Source organism: Podarcis tiliguerta, assembly GCF_965153285.1.
Source record: "Podarcis tiliguerta genome assembly, chromosome: 13".
Taxonomy (NCBI): Eukaryota; Metazoa; Chordata; class Lepidosauria; order Squamata; family Lacertidae; genus Podarcis; species Podarcis tiliguerta.
Genome location: NC_139546.1, coordinates 4,221,349 through 4,242,258, shown reverse-complemented (window position 1 = coordinate 4,242,258; position 20,910 = coordinate 4,221,349). Strand labels below are relative to the sequence as shown.

The following is a 20,910-nucleotide window of genomic DNA, read 5'->3' as shown; positions in this document are numbered from 1 at the left end:
GCGAGTGGAGATAAGATTTGCTTTGCTCTGTGTGTGCCGTCTCTTGCATGTGTTTGGGACATACGTCTTGACATAGGGTATAAGCAGTAAGTTGAAATATGATGTAATGATAAATTTAAGCAGTAAAAATAAAATACCAGCAATGATGTAATATGAAAGGCGCACACTTACATTTACCTTATCTCATATATGACATTATTGCTAGTATTTTATATTTTTTCTTGCTGCATTATGTGAAGCAAGTAACTTTCATTCTAGTGGTGTTATGAAGTGTAAAAATAACTCATAGACTGAGAGGCACATGACTAAATTCCCAAAAGTCACTGGGGGTTTTCTTTACAACCAAAGGGAAAACATGACCGTGGGAAATTTGCCATTAATGGTGGGTGCAAAAAATGGCAAGAGGAAAGTGGAACACAAATCTTGTACCCATGATATCCACAGTGCTGCTTGTGAAGAATCAAAATGGCAAAATGCAGCTGCAACTGACACTGACTAAGCAAATTTTCATTTTTAAGAGACTGGCAATATATCAACGACTGTTGTGGAAATGGCCCATTTTAGGCAACAAACAACTAGCTACAGGCTTTCTGAAAGCTACTATGAAATGACAACAAAATGTGCAGCCAAAATTGTTATTTGCTGTGCTACACTCCCTCTTTCAACAAAATTTACTGTAAACCTTTCGTTTTGGGAAAGGATGTGGATCTTTAATTACCGGAAAAAAGCACTCGAGAATCAAAGGCAAACATTAAAACACGTAAAGTTTAAGAAATATGGTCTGCACACGGAACTGTTGATATTATTTTGGATGCTTCAGCATGAAAAGAAGAAAACTATTGGAGACAGGTCCATAAACGTATTGCCAGTGTGACCCTGACCTTTGCCACGCAGGACAGAGCATTGAGAGGCCATGCAGAAACTGCTTCAGTTGAGGGAGGGAACATGGACATTTTTAAATCAGTCACTCAATTGCTCTCAAAACATGATCCTCTGATTGAGGATGTTTATTGTAAACCAGGAGGAACAGTCAAATACTTGCATCATCGTGCTGAGCCAAAGGTGGACTGTTCCGGAAGCTTTGCTAAGGCCATCTTGGTAGTCAAGATAACCTCACAATTAATTATAGAATCATAGAAGGGATTCCAAGGGTCATCTAGTCCAACCCTGTGCAATGCAGTTAAAGCATCCATGACAGATGGCCATCCATCCTCTGCTTAAAAACCTCCAAGGAAGGAGAGTCCACAACCTTCCAACTATATTCTGCTCTGGTCAGACCTCACCTGGAGTACTGTGTCCAGTTCTGGGCACCACAGTTCAAGAAGGACACTGACAAACTGGAACGTGTCCAGAGGAGGGCAACCAAAATGGTCAAAGGCCTGGAAACGATGCCTTATGAGGAACGGCTAAGGGAGCTGGGCATGTTTAGCCTGGAGAAGAGGAGGTTAAGGGGTGATATGATAGCCATGTTCAAATATATCAAAGGATGTCACATAGAGGAGGGAGAAAGGTTGTTTTCTGCTGCTCCAGAGAAGAGGACACGGAGCAATGGATCCAAACTACAAGAAAGAAGATTCCACCTAAACATGAGGAAGAACTTCCTGACAGTAAGAGCTGTTCGACAGTGGAATTTGCTGCCAAGGAGTGTGGTGGAGTCTCCTTCTTTGGAGGTCTTTAAGCAGAGGCTTGACAACCATATGTCAGGAGTGCTCTGATGGTGTTTCCTGCTTGGCAGGGTGTTGGACTCGATGGCCCTTGTGGTCTCTTCCAACTCTATGATTCTATGATTCTATATGACCCTTAGGATCCCTTGCAATTCTAGGATTGCTCCAATCAAGACTGGAGATAGAGTATAGTTTTAAAGAGATATAAAGGTGGTATCACAAGCAAGTATTTTGTCACCCTTGTTTATTTTATTCTGCTGGCACCGCTGGTCAAAAAGGTTCTTGCATCAGTGTAGAAAACGGTGAAACCTTTTTACCCGGTGTGACAGTGAGAAGGACTGGCACACCGCAATCAACACTGCTTCTTTCATAGCACCTTTAATTCCCTAAAAAAGAAAATATTATACCTTGCCAGCCTCATTTGCACAAAACTGAGATAAGTATGACACATAAAACTTGTGTTTCTTTTATTTGTGGCACTAAATTCAATTAGTATTTTACGTTATATAATATGTAGCCACAGGATTGCAGATGGCTAACAGTACACTTTGAAAGGTTAGCAACATTACACAGTGCCTTTAAAAATCATTTTGGACTACGCCCAGTGCTGTACTTATTATTAAACCAAAAACATGTATTAAGGTGCATTTTAAAAACTCTTACAACATACAACAAATGGGTAAAACCCAGACAATAATAATTCTTTATGCTAATTTTCTTATAAGAAAATATTTTCAAAATATGTACATCATCTATGAAAGTAGCTTAATTTGTTTAAAAACATGCCATTTAAAAATGTTTGGGGCTTAACTGATGAGAAGTCAGGCTTGATATATGAGATGAACATAAGCCCATTGAAGGAGGCTGGAATCCTGACCCACTAGCAGCAGTTTTGGAAACAAATTAATGCCAGTAGTTCCCAGGAAGCAGTATTAATAGCACTTTTAATTGCACTTTGACGTGGGGCACATCTACTGGAAAGTTATCTCTTCAAGTCTCACTAAAATAAATGGGAGCTGTGCAAGATAAGAATAAGAACCAAGTAATGATAATCTTGTAATTAATAATAATTACCCACCCTTCACCCTAAGGTCCCAGGGTGGGATACACAACAAAATACAATACTAATAACAGTTCAAAACAACTACAAAGATAAAGTGGGTCTTAAAAATATACACATCAAGTGTCAAACGCCAGGATAGAGCGCTGTTGCCTTCAACATTTGCCAGAAGCTGTGCAGGGAATGTGCCAGGCACAGCTCTGTGAGGAGTTCCCCTACTAAGGCAGCCCCACATGCCCTCTGCTGGGCTGCCACCTGTCCTTGGGGCTCAGCGTATCTGCAGATGTTAGTACAGTGGTACCTTGGGTTACATACGCTTCAGGTTACAGACTCCGCTAACCCAGAAACAGTACCTCGGGTTCTTTGCTTCAGGATGAGAACAGAAATCGTGCGGCGGCAGCAGGAGGCCTCATTAGCTAAAGTGGTGCTTCAGGTAAGAACAGTTTCAGGTTAAGAACGGACCTCCAGAACGAATTAAGTACATAACCAGAGGTACCACTGTATTATGTACTTTAGGTAAAGGTAAAGGGAGCCCTGACTGTTAGGTCCAGTCGTGGACGACTCTGGGGTTGTGGTGCTCATCTCGCTTTACTGGCCGAGGGAGCCAGCGTTTGTCCACAGTTTTTTCGGGTCATGTGGCCAGCATGGCAAACCAGAGCACTGCACAGAAACACCATTTACCTTTCTGCTGGAGCAGTACCTATTTATCTACTTGCACTTTGACGTGCTTTTGAACTGCTAGGTTGGCAGGAGCAGGGACTGAGCAACGGGAGCTCACCCCGTCATGGGGATTCGAACCGCCAACCTTCTGATCAGCAAGTCCAAGGCTCAGTGGTTTAGACCACAGCGCCACCCGTGTCCCATTATGTACTTTATATCCCCTTAAATAGCCTGTCAAATGGATCCCTAGTGATCTCTGAATCTCTAGCGATAACAAGCTTGGTCAAATCTTGCTTGATTGTAACAAGCAGTGACTTCAGCATGTGGTAATTTGAACCACTGAGTTTCTGTCATAATCCCTCCATTCCATTTTAACAGATCTATAGTCTGTATACTCTGAGGTTTTAAACTGCTTTTGTTTTAAAAAAAGAAATTAACTAAATGGTCCAGAACAGCTATGCATTTTTAACTGTGAACAAGCAAAAATATGTTGGTGCTGAGCACATACAGCAAAAAGTGTTTGCCAGCTGATTAACCTGCCATTGAGAATAGTGTTATTGGCACGGTTTGACTATTTGGGGGCAAGGGACCCACAAATCCTTGGCACAGAAGCTGTGTAGCAACCTGTGAACCAAATAAAAAATAGAGAGAAACACAGAAAATGCAGCTTATTTTTGGCCTATAAACTTCTTGGAATCCTTTTGCCATGGGTGTCCATTCAAACCAGTAAGAAATGCATGAGAAACTGCATACGAAACGGACGACTTGGAGCATTTAGTATTCAAACAAGCAGAGGGACCTGAAATAAAATAAATATATATTGTAATTTATATTTTCAGTCTCAAAAATGACATTATTATGTTATCCTATCTTTGTATGTCTAGTTGTCAGACTCTGTGTTCCTTGGCAAGGGAGGGGGCGGGATACAAAATAATAATAATAATAATAATAATAATAATAATAATAATAATAATAATAATAATTTATTACACCCTCATTATATTTATTAAAAACTGCATACACCCCAATTTGAAGCAAGTTTAAATGTGGCCTCAATTTCACACACAAATTGGTATCTGTCGCATTTGATCACATTTTTCCTTGCTAAAATATTGAACAGAAGCGCAACAAATGTACTTAATTAGGAAATCTGATTTAAAATTATTTCTCTCTCTCTTCAATAACTCTCTCTCCTTCCACACTCATTTCTATTGTTCAGTATGGACCCTTTTACCATCTGGCAACTAAACATGAAGGATTTTAAATATTGCAGTAAATAAATAAGGGTGGTATTCATTCAAGTTCTACTCAGAATAGACCTATTGAAATTAATGAACCTAACTTAGCCATGTTCATTAACTTCAATGGGTCTACTCAGAAATAAACGTAGTTGAATACCATCCTATGTACACTCAAACTTTCCATGGGTGAGGAGCACCTTTATAGAAGAACAGAGCAGGAAGTGAATTTTTAGTTTAGTTTATTATGTTTATTTATCTCTTCATACACCCAGAAGTGTACTGAAGTGATGTATAATAATAAAATATGAAATATATAAACAATTTCATTGATCAATGCAAATACTGTTTTCCCCCTGTTGTCCATTCCACACCTTTTATTGAATTCTCAGGTCTCCAATACAGGACCGCCATATTTGACCTTAACAGATGAGGGAAAACATACAAAGGGGCAAATGCTGAACAAGAAACCAACCTCACCAACGACAGCATTATCTCCCCGTGACCTTTGACGTCATGGTTTGTACAGCGTTGTTGTTTACAGAAATACAATAGACTTTGAAAGCTACAGATTTCTTCTCCAATGACTAATGATTTTCTGTGGTTTGTACTGTCTCACGAAATGACTTGAGAGCTGTAACATTTCATTTATAACTCTTGTGGGTTTGTTTTCCTTTAGAGGGCAAGCAGATAAGTTTACGTATTTGCATGCTTGTGGTAAGATCTGAGGTGGGAAAATTCCATCTGCATTTGCAAACGCACCCGTGATCACTTTCTGGGGCGGTGACCCTGGCCTTAATCTGGAGTGGCTCCTGGGACCTGACGTGAGCCAACTGAGAGCAGTGACTATACTTCTATGGAATAACAATGTCGTGTAAATGGCCAATTACCAAGAAAATTCAACACGAACATATTAAGCTCTGAAACAGGAAGCTTCCCCCAAAATGAGGAGATTGGGGAAAGGGAAGCTGAAAGGCAAGTCAAAAGGGTCAAATCATTCTAAAAATCACTGGGAATAGCATCTGGTGCGCAGCTGCACAGGAGGCACCAGTGTTTAAATTGGCCCTAAGATCTGGACCACAAAGGGGAGTCTTCCTGTGGCAGAAGGAGAACACAACCAGAAGGCCCAAAGTCTTACCAGTTATGGTATGCAATTTGTAAGAGTTGCTTCTAATCGATATAAGAATATTGTCTGTATTTTATTGTCTCATAATAAAATTTTATTGTCCCATAAGACTGATTGTCCCATAATTTTATTGTCCCATAAGACTGAACACAGGATGCTCCAGATTTTCTGAGGAGCCACACTAAGTTGCATGACAAACACTCACAGAAATCATGTAATAGGTCATTTAGCCTGCTGCCTGACCCTAGGCTATCTTCATTTCGCAGAAATCTGAATTATTTCACTTCTACTCCTTTCCTACTTGTGCCAAACAAGCACACCTGCTTCCCTATCTTGCATTCAACCACAGGCCCCTAACCATGCCTCCTCCTGTTCATATTCCGCCTTAGAAAGATGATTACCTTTCTCAAACGCGCCGCCCCAGTTCCTGAGCGGATTGCTTCCATTAGCGCCTGCCTTGCATCCCCTGGGCTGTCTGTTCTTGGACTTGCAATGTACCTAGGCGTTTTCATTGTCACTTGAGGTGGTGGAGGAGGAGGCGGCGGCGGTGGCAGCAGCTGATTCCCCCGTTGCTCTGTTGTAGAGGCCTCTCTGTTTTGCAAGGCTGCTTCTGCTTTTTGGAAACTCTGAAGCTCTTCAGAAGCAGATGATGAGATCTACCATGGAGAAAAATGAAGTTGGGGGGAGGTTATAGTAGGATTAAAGGAACAATGATACTGGGTGCATATTGCTAACATACCTTCCCAGTCTCCAAGCGGTGTGAGATTCCAGGTGTTCCGGGCGCTTACCCAGGGTCCACGTTTCCTTTTCGGAATGAGGCACAGCGGAGACGGGGGTGTCTTTAGGATATATGGTTTATTTACAGATATATACAACCCGAGCCCAAGATGGAGGGGTTCAGAGCATCAACACCCCAAGAGGTTCTTGCTTAAGGTTACCAGATGTCCCCGTTTCCCAGGGACAGCCCCCGGATTTACAAATCAGCTCCCATACAAAATCTATTGAAGTTGAAAAGTGTCCCCGGATTCATTGAAAAAAATCTGGTAACCTTATTCTTGCTTCTCCCACAGCCTGGGACTCAATCAGAAATCAGCCATGGCTTTTCATTTCACAGCAAACCCTGCGCTCAAACTCCAGCTTTGTCTAAGAGCTAGAGGAGGGATCCTACCCATTTGTCTTCTGTCACAGAGCGCTGTCTCTTTTGCTCTCTGAATGGCCCATCACCTTTCCTTTGTTTTCTTAATGCCCAACACCTGAACACAGGAAGCTAGCCTGGCTTATGTTTTAACACTTGCTGTATCCATGGGTTAGAAGGTCTGACATGCGCAAACTCATAACAATGTTTTAATCTCTTCCCTTCTGGACAATTCTGCCTTGTTCCATAGATGTAAACCTTGTGACAGCTCTAATTTCCCTATTAAATCACAGAATTGTAGAGTTGGAAGGGACTTCCAAGCGTCATCTAGTCTGACTCCCTGCAACGCAGGAACATCTGTTCCCCTCTCACATCATTTAAAGGAACTGATGATTAAGATTTGGCCTTGAAGCAGGTTCAGAAATTCAATCCTGATTTATTTGTTTGAACTGTGGGATCCTGGAATTTATTTTGGCACATAAGGGGAAAATGTTGCCAGTTGGCCACTAAGTTAGGTTGAAAATGACAACAAGGAGTTGGGAATTAACATGATTTATTAGCCTTCCCCGGAAGCATTATCAGAACGGTGATAATTACTCTGTGCCTTCAAACTTTGCTTGATTCTTTTTTATCTCAAAAAAGTATCATTTGAATCCTATTTTAAAAGGGAAAAGGACTATGCAAATCAATGAGGGTTTCTTCCAGAATAATTAGCTTTTTAAAGTGCATACACCTGCATTTCACTCTCAAACTGCAGTCAACCAAATTAAAAATTAAATATTCACGCAATGGTTGACAGAAGCATAAGTATTGAATTCTTCCTCAGTTTATAATTGCTAGATGCCATATCTGGGCAGCTCTATTTCCTATAATGCAAAGGCAGAGTGCAAGAACTGTTGAAGTTTCAGACCACTCTTAGGTGCCAACAGTAGATGACTTCCTCTCAGCAGCTATAGGACAACCATCTCATACGAACAGAACAAAGGAACGTAAGTGATTACTTTTTACCACATTAGACCATTTGCACATCTAGCCTCGTGTTGCACACTTGGACTGAGAGCAGCTATCCAGTCTCAGCTAGAGGTCGTTCATGTATTCTAACACAGAGCTAATGTCCCATCCTTCAAAAACGTTTAGATTGATTTTTAAGTAAATAAATCTTTATTATCAGCTGCTACAGGTACAACTCTGTCAGTGAATCAGAAGTGATAGATTCTGCTAGGAAGAAGAAGAAGAAGAGTTTGGATTTGATATCCCGCCTTTCACTCCCTTTAAGGAGTCTCAAAGCGGCTAACATTCTCCTTTCCCTTCCTCCCCCACAACAAACACTCCGTGAGGTGAGTGGGGCTGAGAGACTTCAAGGAAGTGTGACTGGCCCAAGGTCACCCAGCAGCTGCATGTGGAGGAGCGGAGACGCGAACCCGGTTCCCCAGATTACAAGACTACCACTCTCAACCACTACACATGGCTCCCAGTATGTTTCCAAGCACAATTCAAAGTGTTGGTGCTGACCTTTAAAGCCCTAAACGGCCTCAGTCCAGTATACCTGAAGGAGCGTCTCCACCCCCATCGTTCTGCCCGGACACTGAGGTCCAGCTCCGAGGGCCTTCTGGCGGTTCCCTCACTGTGAGAAGCAAAGCTACAGGGAACCAGGCTGAGGGCCTTCTCGGTAGTGGTGCCCGCCCTGTGGAACGCCCTCCCATCAGATGTCAAAGAGAAGAACAACTACCTGACATTTAGAAGACATCTGAAGGCAGCCCTGTTTAGGGAAGTTTTTAATCTTTAATAGACTATTGTATTTTAATGTTCTGTTGGAAGCCGCCCAGAGTGGCTGGGGAAACCCAGCCAGATGGGACGGATATAAATAATAAATGATGATGATGATGATGACATGTCTACTCTGGCTTATTTTTTTACTTACGGTTTGCTAATTGAAGCAGAGCTTCATCTATAGCATTTCCAGGACAGGGTGACATACTGAAAAGGATGAACAAACCACTGAAAAGATGCAAGGTCTCTGTTCTTACCTTTCTCAACTTTGAGGCTCCACTGTGACCTCTAATGGCTGCCAGAAGGGCAGAGCGCTCATTCTCTTGTTCTGTGAACAGCGGCTTCTTCTGAGGTCCATTCGCCATGCTGGGTGAAATCTAGCATGTGACAAAACAGATATAAACAATTTATTTCTACCTAGTTTGGAAACAGGGCAGGGGTACCTTTACCTTTTTTAGTTTGGAAACAAGGTAATTTGAGCATCCAGAATGTCACTCAGTTAGCTGCTGGCTTACCTGACTTTGGCCTGAGTACACTGAAAATTAAATGGGATTTGTAGGAGCAGGCCTTGTTTATCAGAGATAGAAAAATCAGTCTTGCCATCTGTATTATGTTCAACTAGATCTTATTACTTTTAATGAGTAGAGTATTAGTCTTATACTATATGCCATTCATAATTAGCTTCAATAGACACTTCTGCACTTTCTTGCTAAAGAAGCAAAAAGCACACAGTGCAGAAGTTTTACTGGTGCAGCACCTTGCCACTATATATTTTTAAACAATTAGAAACAACAACTGTTACAAAACAGATTGGTTCCTGCTAAGGGCTCACTATTTAATAATAATAATAATAATAATAATAATAATAATAATAATTTATTTCTACCCCGCCCATCCGCCTGGGTTTTCTCAGCCCCTCTTCTTTTAAGAAGTCTAAGAGCTGTTCCTGATGTTAGAAGAAACTTCATGCATCCAGTAAGAGGCATTTCCTATAACATCCAAATATGCTTTCAGCTAAGTTTTTTTGGTTTTGTTTTTTACCTTTCGGAGATTTTCTCTTCCTCCTGCATTTTGGATGGCTTCCATTAAAGCACTGTGTAGAGACGTATCTTTTGGAAGTGGCTTCTGGATGACTGGCTTAAACTTCTTCTTTGGCCCAAAAACTTTATTATCGCCTCCCACATCAGACTCTGCCCTTTTGCTTTCACATGCACTGCCAAGTTTTTCATCTTTTTCTGAAACTACATGATTAACAATAGTTGTTCCATCTAACTCTGATGGTCTACTGTTGATAGGATGCCCCTCGGCTGACTTCACAGAAGAGCTGGAAGTGGTGGAAGATGAGAAATTGTTGGATGATCTGAGGAAGAAGGGACAGTGAGCCTCATCTCTTTGCTCCCTCCTTTGATTAAATATAGAAGGTGTCTCTCTAACAACTACATTTTCTATTGAACCCCAGCAGGGCTTCTCTCCTGTGAGACCACCATCTTTAGAAGGTATGGTGGTAAATGGCTCCCTGTAGCAATGAGTGCTATTTCTTATCTTGGAATGAGCACCAAGTGGTAGAGTATTGGATGCATTTTGGCTGCAACTGAAGATATCTACGTAGGATTTTTTTGTTTCTGCTGGCTGCATTTCTACTGGGCTGGTTTTGGCCAAAATAATGCATCTTTTGGGAAGTGGCTCTGTTTCAGTTTTCACCACTTCTCCATCCCTCGTCTCTTCTACTTTGTCATGCCTTTCTTGATTGGTTTTAAACTGGAGTGGCTCGATGCATTTTGCAATGGCAGAGGCTACGTAATGGCTTGATGTTCTTCTTTGGGGCTTCTGAAATGGGAGCTCCATCTTATCTGTCTTGACCACGGGAGTCGTTAGCATTTTAACTGAAGACTGTGTGGCATAAATAGGTGACTTCCCCCCACAAGGTCCAACATTACTGTCAACTGTCCTGGAACCAGCTAGTGGTGCTGTTGCTGTCTTCAGACTTCCAAGGGAGTCAGGCTTTGTTTCACCTATTTTACTGAGGGGTTTGAAATTGGTGATGACTGCTGGCTTGGTGGGAAAGCCTACTGGAGACTCGCCCAACGGTGCTTTCAGAGAATTTGATCTCCAGTATGCTTTGGCTCTCCCAATGAGAGTTTCCTCTGCTTCACTTGAAGTCGTATTTACTGTGACCTTTTTTATACTACCAGCATTTGGAGCCACCATGTTGCCCAATTCATCTATTTTAATGGCACCAGTGGAAAGGGAGGCATCTCTGTCAAAATATTTCGCTTCAGGTTTGGGAGGTACAACTTTAAAGGTGGTCAGACCTATTTTAGGTTCATAGTTTGTGATTCCATTGCGAACACGGTAAGACCATAAAGATGGTGTAGAGATACCTTGCTGCTCATCTGGGTCTTTTGTTGACGCATATCTGAATTCCAATTCAGATTTTATTTTGCTTGGAAGTCCTTCCTTGGCATTATCCTCTTTCAATTGTTTTACTTTCTCCTTTGTTCTATTTCTTTCACTCATAACAGTAAAGTTGGAAGAAACCACTTTGGATCTTTCAGACTCAGTACCATTTTTTGTGAGGATTTCCAGGGACACATCCTTCATGTTCGTTTTTTCACAGGAAGGTGTGTGTGTCTCCGATATATATATCTGCTCTTTCTCAGTTTGGCGTCCAAACTCTTCTTTAGGTGACTGTTGTTGTGATAAGCTCTTGGATAAATTGGAGGATATACCATCTACAGATCCCTTGCTCAAAGAACCAGCATTATTATTTTCATTAGCAAGCTTCCCTAGGATAATGGAATCAGCTGAAATATGTTCATTAGCCCCTGACTCAGAAAACAAAGGTTCTCCTTCCTCTCTAGTGGGGTGGATTATAATGTCAGTTTCAGGAATTTCATCTATTATCGTCACTGGCACAGGAACTGGAACATCTTGGGCAGTCTCAGCGTCCCGTGAAAAAGGGAGGGGTGAGCCATTCGTCTCACTAGATACAGATCCGCTTTCAGAATCATCCTGCATACTCTCCATCGCTGCAAAGAATACCAACAACATCTTTCAAAACTATGAACCATGACATTATCCCAAAATATTATCACAATCAGGGGATAATAAACCAAAGGATTTTAACAGCAGCACCCCTTATATTACAAACTCCAGCTGCAATAGCTGCTTCAGATGCAGTGTAGAGGGTTGTGGTTAGAAAATAAATATAATAAACTAATAAAATCTCCACTGGGTGTGTTGAGTTGGTTGTATTATATGAACACATCCATAATCTTGTAAGCACTTTTTAATTTATACACCTTCATGCTAAACATTTGCCAACATGTCTTTTGCAGTGTATCCCAGCAAATGGAGCTACACTGATATCTGGTTAATCATGAAAATGTACTATGAGAATGTGCCAGCTACACAGTTTACATTACTGGGTAGTGAGTATAAAACAGAGAACATAGTCCTCATGAAAGCAAATTGTGTGTATTATGCATTTGCACATTATGTTTTCCCAGATATCAACACAAAGAAAATTATTGGTAATAATTTATAAACTGGAAAATATAGCATTTCTCAAGCAGGCCGTGAGACACATTTGTGAGAAGCTATTAGAGAAAATTCCACTTGTCTGAAACATATAAAATACTGAATATCTAACCTAGTGACTGAATAGGAATGATACTGTAGTCCTCTCCCCCCAGCTCTGCATAATATATATACTTTTGCAATCACCAGATAAAATAAGGAAAGTATGCTCTCTCCATCAATGCTGTAGATAACTAGACTTATTTTTAAAACAGCAACAATCTGCTGAACTGAATTTCTTCAGCACATAGTTCCATGAAAAGTATGATAACAGAAAATTTGCGTATCCAGTACTACTGGATTTATTAATTATTATTATTTTACTATCAAGGGCTACTCAACATCCTTTCAATGTAATGACCAAAGTAAATAACAATATTAAGAAATTCATGGGCTTGTTTCAGTTTTTCACTATACCCTCATAATATTTAGTAACAGATTGTTGTCTACTGTGAATAACCTCCCACAACAGTGTCCCAAAAAGACAATTTGGCAATGGAAGCTGAACAATCTGATAAGGTATTTGCTGCTACTAGATAGAGCCTGAGTTATGAGATTTGTCCCACCTCTATGGAGTTTCCCAGTTTGACTGCTCTCTCATCTGCCTAACTGATGGATTGTCACCATTTGCCTTTTTCCTGCATTCTTTTTGCAATACAGATGTGCAAATTTAAACTTCAACCTACCCATTAGGTCTTTGTCCAATGCAGCCAAGGCCTGAGTAGCTATGAACACATCTGCGTTTTCAAACTTAGCTTCCATCATTTCGTCCTCATCCCTGCTCCTGACAACAAAAGAAAAGGAATGAAAAGGTTGCTCCTTTTTTTCTATTAACACTGCATAACCAAATTTAATCAATTTAACATCAACTTGTGTGTGTGTGTGTATAAACACTGACTGTTTCTTTTAACAGCTGGGAAAACCAGATTACATTTGTTTAGATAATGTTTGCACACCTATCTTGCTCTCAATGAAAATTTAACTGCAGCTTCTGTAGTGAAATTCTTCGTATTGGAGAGAAAAACAATAGCATAATGTTCAAATTATTTTCCAGAATACAAAGTAACTACTTGATTAATCACTTTCCAGACATCTCATTAAAATTTAGAAAATAGTAAGACATGGCAAACTGTTTCAATTTCTTCTGAAACGCAAGGACTTAACCTGTAGGGTATCTGAATCTGGCTGTAATCCTGGGAGCAAACCCCACTAAATGCAACAGTATTTACTTCTGAGTAGGCATGGTTAGGATTGTGCTGTCAATCTCCTATCAAAGACCTGAAAGTGTCTCATTAAAGAGAGAATGCTTTCCTGTATTTTGAAATGCTTAAATTCTGTAAAGATTTTTTTTCTGCCTGACCAAGTTCGCTTGTCACTGGCTCAAACTGTGCACATATTAGGGAGGAGTAGTACCTCTGGTCGGAGACACAACATGCTCCTCCTGAGGTAGTTTGTCCAGCTTTGGCCTCACCCTGCACTCTGCTGTCAGCATACAACAACGGCCAAACACCCTGGGAAACGGCTCTGACTGGTTGGCTAAACCACTCAGATGTTGCTAGACTATAACTCTCCATCTTGTATGATGTGTGACAGGGGATGATGGGAACTGTTGTCACACAACACCCATAGTGCCCCACACTGGCTACCTCTGGCTTAACCTGGGTCTTACACAGACAAACACAATTCTGAAGATGAAACTGTTCCAGCCATTTTGTGTTTTGGGTTATAAAATGGGTTATAAAAAGGAGGGTCAAAAGCTCAGCCCATGAAACTGACAGTCAGGGAGAAAATGAAGCCTAAAGGGGAGGAAAAGAGAAACCAAATAAATTAAAGGGAAGAGAAACAAAAACACAACTCTACTGTCTTGTTGTTGCCCAAGATAGCAGGATAGAAATAACGTGCATGAGACTAAGCTGAGCAGTTAATGTGCATAACAACCAGCTATTGTGCACATTCACCAGGCCTCAAGGAAGAGGGAATTGTGCACATTTCCTAGTCAATATACACAATTTCAACAGGAAATGTACATATCTCAGCTGAATTTTGTACAGTGGGCAGGGGAGGTAGCAGCCTTTGATGTGAGTAACTCCAAACTTGGAGTGACACACAATTCCTTTTCTTGCAGTACTGTGCAAATCTGGAATAGTGGAAAAATAGATTTCAATTTTTTTAAAAAATGAAAAGGGGTGTGCCAGGACGGGTAAACGAATACCTGCAGTTTTGGGCAAATCTAGAGCACTGGGAAAACTTGCACTTATAAAATAAAAAGGTGCCTGTGCACAAATAACAAATGCTTGCATTAATGCTCACAACGGACCTCAGGTTTCTGGAACTTGTGGTGGGTGGGAAAATACTAATTGAAGGCAACGAGAACAAACTGTGTGGCTACATCAGGCACCACCCGCTAGTGTGGAAGAGAAACACAGACATAGATTTTGAAGGCATAAAATTTAAAGTGTTCATGGATGGACGGATGAAGGCAGACAAACAGGCACACCAAAATAGTGTCGTACATACACATGACCCAGCCTAAATGAGACACAACTCCAACAAGCCATGTGACACCAAAATACTATGTTTTGTGCAAGCATATTTAGCAATACGCAGCACAAACCCATAACTTTCCTCCAGAGCCTTTCCCTTCTCCTCTAGACCTTTTTGTTGCTGACAGGCCTACTCTGGCTAGCATTCAAGTAAAACACAAGGCCTTTTCCTGATAGTGTTTCACAGGTCAGATAACTAATACCAGTGGCTTTTTTCACACACTCTTTTTAATATAGGAAACAACATGATAAACTTAAGACCTCTCCCCTCTAAAATAGAAGGTGCTGAAATCACACCACTTGGGAATTTCTTGAAGTAACAGATGGATTAGCAGAGGTTCACCCAACAGGAATAGCAAAGACCCCAAAGCACAAAATTATTGACTTTTGCATTTGTTAAACCAGGGCCACTATGTATGTTGCTCCACTGCAGTCAGCCATTTGCAAAAGCATGGGTTAAAATAGCACTTTGCCAAATCAACACCGTAGAAGCAAGGTCTTTTATGAGAAAACTTGTGTGCAAAAGGCAACAGTAAAACTACAAAAAGCTACTGTTAAGCCAAATGAAAGTCCTATTGGTAATTTATGGGTAGATGCTATAATACATAACAGGTGGTCCAAAAAGAATGAATCTGAAATACTTGAAATAAGCTCATTAATAGAACGTGAAAGAAAACAGTGATGGAAGCTTATGCAAAGCAGTTGTTAAAAGCATGATCTGTGGCTAGGATCTGCAGCGGTACACCTCATTGGCGATCTGCATTGCCACCTCAACAAGTGACCAAAGGCAAGTTCCCATCAACCTAAGTCACATTTTCACTTATGCAATGCTGGTTTCCTCTACAAGATCACTGAGATCGTTCAAGTTCAGCAGAACAATAAAAAGCCATATAAATACTAACATTATCAGATGCCATGACACCAAAACTGTTATGCTCCACAGAAGATAGAGCAGAACTTGAGTGCTGTGGTTGAAGCAATGCAGAATACATGTGTTAGATAACCCATCTCTCTATATAAGTTTGGCAAATAAGTATGTCACAAGGTGAACCTTTGTTCCAGAAGAGCCACAACTCGAACAAGGCAAATGGACATGGCTGCACCTTCTCCCAGTGCTGCCACTGCTGCTTCCACCCCTTCAGAAGAAGGAGAGTCAGCACCAGAGAGTTCCCCCAATCCACTGAAGAGAGAATTTCAGCTTCAACGGCAGAAACTTGAGGGTTATTTTCAACAGCAAGCCAAATGAGAGGAGGGCTTTGAGTTGACTGTGTCCCAAAAACAAATGGGCCTTGAGGAGCAACTCTTGACTTCTTTTTTTTTGCAGGAGGACAAGGAGGAGAACAAGAACTATAAGATTGTGAAGATGAATGAAAATATATCCTGGAACCGCTAGCTCTGGAAGATCAGTACGATCGCCACCCCCTAATCTCCTGGATTCATGTCTTGAGCCATGTCTGCTTTTTGACTTGTGATTGTCCTGCCCCATAAGGGAGGACCTATCCCCCTTTTTCTGCGACGCGGGTGGTGCTGTGGGTAAAACCTCAGCGCCTAGGACTTGCCGATCGCATGGTCGTCGGTTCGATTCCCCGCGGCGGGGTGAGCTCCCGTCGTTCGGTCCCAGCTCCTGCCCACCTAGCAGTTCGAAAGAACCCTTAAGTGCAAGTAGATAAATAGGTACCGCTTTATAGCGGGAAGGTAAACGGCATTTCCGTGTGCTGCTCTGGTGCTGGTTCGCCAGAGCAGCGATGTCACGCTGGCCACGTGACACGGAAGTGTCTGCGGACAGCGCTGGCTCCCGGCCTCTAGAGTGAGATGAGCGCACAACCCTAGAGTCTGTCAAGACTGGCCCGTACGGGCAGGGGTACCTTTACCTTTATCCCCCTTTTTAACGTTAAAGCAGGAAGGGGGAAAGGAACCTGGATAAAAGAAAACAAACAGGCTTCAAATGCCCAGAAACACTCATGGGAAAAGGACACTACAAAACAGAAAAGAGAAAATAACTCATCAGAATCATTTTATTTTTTTTAGTAAAAAATGACCCTTCCTAACCCAGCCGTAAGCAAGGCAGCTCTGTGTGTGTGTGTCACAACTCCTCTCCCCAAAACAGGGGGCAAAAGACTTGAAATACCCCGCCTACCCAGTTCAGTGGGAGGTGTCATCCTGTGAACCAAATGTTCTCCATTGCACACATGCTAACAGAAACTTGCATACACAAGAGGAAGGTATCAGCAAGCTTTAGGGGAGCTGCAAGGTTTCCACTTGTACAAAAAAGCTTTAGACAGAAACAAAATCTTAATGGAGGAAACCCCAAAACACCCCAGTAAGGACTGGGCATGCCCAATGGTCAAGGAATGCTGACTGACAATTGCTGTTGTTTTTTGTGGGGGCGGGGACGGAACAGAAAAGTACAAAGGATGGAACAGAGCAGAGTGACTGGAAACTCAAACAGGAGCACTCCAATATTTTGCTGAAGCTCCAATTTGCTAGTAAATGTTATGAATGTAATACAATTCTCTGAAGTCATTTTTATTCTTTGAGAAGGTTTGGCTGAAATTTTCATACGTGTTTACTAGTTTAAGGCTTCTAGATCTGAGAATGAGGTGAATTTGTATTGATAAAATGTTTCTGAAACTCATTAAAATTTCCCAATGCCAATCTGCTCATTCTCTTAAATTCTGCCAAGGAATATCTTTTCTGTGGCCCAACTTTGTCCAAGGCTACACAACAAGCTGGCCTTATTTATGGTACATCACCTTTCAGGAGACTGTTTCCCACTTCCTACCTGATATTTTTTGCTGCTTTTTAAAAGTTTATTCTGGCAGGCATCTGGCCTCCTGACTGGCTTAAAGTTCTTATATGGGCAAACCCTTATGTCATTTGTTTTTCTCTGCCATATCTATTTTTTCAAATCTATATTTGCTGTTTTTAGCTTGCTATTTTATTGCTTTTTGCTGTTAGTCACTCTGACTATTTGAGGGGTAGGATAGAAATCTTAAATAAATATATATTAGTTAAGAATGGTTATGTGTCCTATACACAGCGCCATATTGAAAACTTGAAGGCATTAGATATGTTTAGATAATTTTTTTTTAATGTGCAGCCTGTCTTGCTGTGCATGTGTTGAAGTACGTAAAGGCTGGTTAGCTTAATGTCTCTTTTGGAAAATTTGGTGGAAATTATTCTTGTGGATAAACAACATAAAACTGTTTCAAGCTGAAATTGGGATTAAGCAAGAGTCAAAAGTGGGTTAAGGTCAACAGTGAATTCTGCATGTCATTTTTGCTTCTGCCTATTCATCCCAGGTGGGTTTGGCACAGTTCAAAGATGAAGGACAAGAATAATACACTAAACTTTTCCTACAGAGCATGATTTGCTTCAGCTAAAAACACACACATCTGCCTACCCAATCAACTTCAAAAGGCAGAGTTTATTACAATATACATGATTACTTGCAGCATTAGAGTCAGAACCCTGTAACAATTACAATTACCAAAATTTGCTATGAACACATGATCATCGGTTGTTTTGCATGCAAACCTTTTCATTAAGTAAGTTCTCAGGTGTCAGTTTGTTGTTGTCTTCTGATACAGCAACAAGACGTTAACAAAATTAGTTTGCAAAAGACTAGCATAAGCAGATGTCACTCCTCTAAATTGCCTCACAGATGAGACCTACCTTTGGGAAACGATTCCAGACTCATCACTACTGGAGAATGCATTCCTTACAGAGCACGTCTGTTCAACATACATGGAATCCATCTCAGTCAAGGTCTCCTGGGCCCCGATGGACTTGTCTCTTGACCTCACGCTGTCATTCTGAGACTCCAATGAGACAACATCAGAGGGGGAACTCATAACACCTGAATCTTCTGTGGTGTCCTCCGAGGTAAAGCAGCTGCTAACAGAGATCGTGTCCTCTGTTTCTGACAGTTCCAGAGCTACATCTTCCATGCTAGAAATATCACGCGAAAGGTGTAAATTGCCTAGACGAAACATGGCAAAAACAGTTAAATACCATTTGTCACTCTTTTGAAATAAATAACGCATTTAAAAAGCCCCTCCTCCTCTGTTTATCAGAATGCACCACAATGTGGCTTTTTTCTTTTCTTTTCTTTTTGTATGGGCAGTGAATAGAATAGTAAATTCTCTATGGTGAAATGTCAAATTTCCATGTACTTAAAAGTATGCTCTGCACCTGTCTCTTACATGAAAAATTCAGTGAGTTTGAATAAAAATGGGGGAATTCTGTTGGACTGACCAGGAATAAATGAAATACTTCAGAAATAGTATATACAGTGAAACAATAGTGCTTATGCATTTAATAGAGATAACTGTTATATCTTAATAAAAAATGCCGAGCAAGAGCAAAAAAAGAGGATAAACTGGGGTGCAGCTGCTCTATATGTCAAAAAGAACACAAGAGACCCAAATTTAGGAAATTAATATGAACAATATCTTTGATAGAATCACTGTGGATGGAAGCACCAGACCCCTTCAAAATAATTTTGTCCTGGAATATTCCAGAATATCCCTTGACCAAAATATGGAGGGGGATCTCAAGATGGAGAAAGAACTGAGGGACACAGCCAAAGGTTGGAAATATTGTAATAATGAGTGAGCAACAAACCCTCACACTGACTGGGTAAATGTATAGTCAAGATATGGCAAAGAGGGCCATATTTCTAGATTTGACAAATGCACATTTGGCTGACAAAAAGGGGAGCCAACCTTTGACTTAATCCTGAGTGGTGCTCAGAACTTAAGATAAGATATAAACTGTCAGACTACTTGGGAACGTGAAGTTCTTAGCTTGAAAAATATATATGAGTGAAAAGCTGTCCAGACGTCAATATGGTCACATTTAAATTGAAAAAAGAATTTAAAAAGCAAATGAAAAAGAATGAGGAAACTATTAGACCCAACATTTTTTATTCAAATAGCAGGAAACCAGATAAAGGGAGTCAGAATGTAAAATGATTATGTGGTGAATTACGGTAATTCTTTGAATCGGCCTTCACTGCTGAAGATGTTTGAAAGATATTCATGCCTCAACTAGAAATTTTGCAATGAGCATCTGACAAACTTCATCAAACAAGAGGTGATGTTCTAGAGCTAAATTGGTGAAACACAAATGAACATGTCACTGGGTCTTCATGGCAAACATCTCAAGAGTTCTTAAAGAGATAAACTCTCCGAATTGAGCTTGAATTCTGGCAAGCGTGGGTGGTTCCCATGTCCAGGAGATTAATCAACTGCATGTACTGGACAGGATGGCACTCCCTCTGAAGGAGGAGGCTTGCAGCCTGGGAAGACTCCTTGACCCATCCCTGTCACTAGATGCCTAAGGGACCTCTGTGGCCAGGAGCGCGTTTTTCTAGCTCAATGGTGCTCCAGCTCCTTTCACTAATCCAATCAGTATTTACTGATTTTTCAATATGGTTTTTATGGATATATTGGTTTATTTTGCTTAATGGGTTCTTTTCTGGCTTGTTATTTCCTTTATGAAAGGGTGGTTTAATAAATTTGTAAATACAGTTTAAGAAACCCAAATTTTTAACCATTTGAGTGATCCTCCCATTGAAATCCGCACCAATTAAAAGGGTTCAGTTTTGAACAGACTTTGTCAATAGGCAGCAATCCGAACCACACTTACCTAGAAGTAAATGGGGCACAGAACACAGAGGGACTTACTTTTGAATAAACATGCACAGGATGGTTCAAGGATGCTTTACAGGGCAATCCTAAATCTACTCAGAAGGAATTGCCATTGAATTCAAAGGGACTTATTCCCAGTTAATTGGGGCTAGGATTGCAGTCTTAATTTCTTTTATTTTAAGACGAATTTGGACATACAGGATCAGATGCAAAACTTTTTAGCTTTCGTTTAAAACAATATAAAACTGAAAAACTTTGAAAAGAACATCACAACCACCAGTTCAGCATAAATCTATTGAAGTGTACATTTCAGCATTTTGTACATTTACTGAAATGAATCAAGTTTTTAACGGAACAATAGTTTTTCAGCAGTGAAGGCACTGTTGTATTTAAGCTACGTGTGCCTGTTAACTTAGATAAAGATCACTACAAGTTTCTACAGAACCTCAGCAAGCTTGTTGCAAAGAAACAAGTAGATTAT

General features: G+C 40.7%; 2 protein-coding genes and 1 long non-coding RNA gene across 31 annotated transcripts in view; 1 reads left to right on the top strand and 2 right to left on the bottom strand.

The window, feature by feature from the left end:
- The window catches only part of GALNT1 (polypeptide N-acetylgalactosaminyltransferase 1), a 538,911-nt gene that overhangs the window by 385,189 nt on the left and 132,812 nt on the right, over positions 1–20,910 (bottom strand). The gene's annotated exons all lie outside the window — the stretch shown is intronic.
- LOC310661719 overlaps positions 1–20,910 on the top strand; it is a 157,193-nt gene that overhangs the window by 23,090 nt on the left and 113,193 nt on the right. The gene's annotated exons all lie outside the window — the stretch shown is intronic.
- Positions 1,892–20,910, bottom strand: part of COBL (cordon-bleu WH2 repeat protein) — a 104,011-nt gene continuing 84,992 nt past the window's right edge. For 16 of the 29 annotated variants that reach the window (XM_083407447.1, XM_083407452.1, XM_083407463.1 and 13 more), the window contains 6 exons: positions 18,451–18,757; positions 12,919–13,016; positions 9,695–11,682; positions 8,911–9,030; positions 6,150–6,404; positions 1,892–4,183 (listed from right to left, as the gene is read on the bottom strand). In XM_083407447.1, the coding sequence (XP_083263573.1) occupies positions 4,166–4,183; positions 6,150–6,404; positions 8,911–9,030; positions 9,695–11,682; positions 12,919–13,016; positions 18,451–18,757 (2,786 nt within the window). In that variant the 3' untranslated portion in view covers positions 1,892–4,165. The remainder of the gene's footprint in view (positions 4,184–6,149; positions 6,405–8,910; positions 9,031–9,694; positions 11,683–12,918; positions 13,017–18,450; positions 18,758–20,910) is intronic. The other 13 variants (XM_083407464.1, XM_083407458.1, XM_083407446.1 and 10 more) reach the window with 2 other exon arrangements.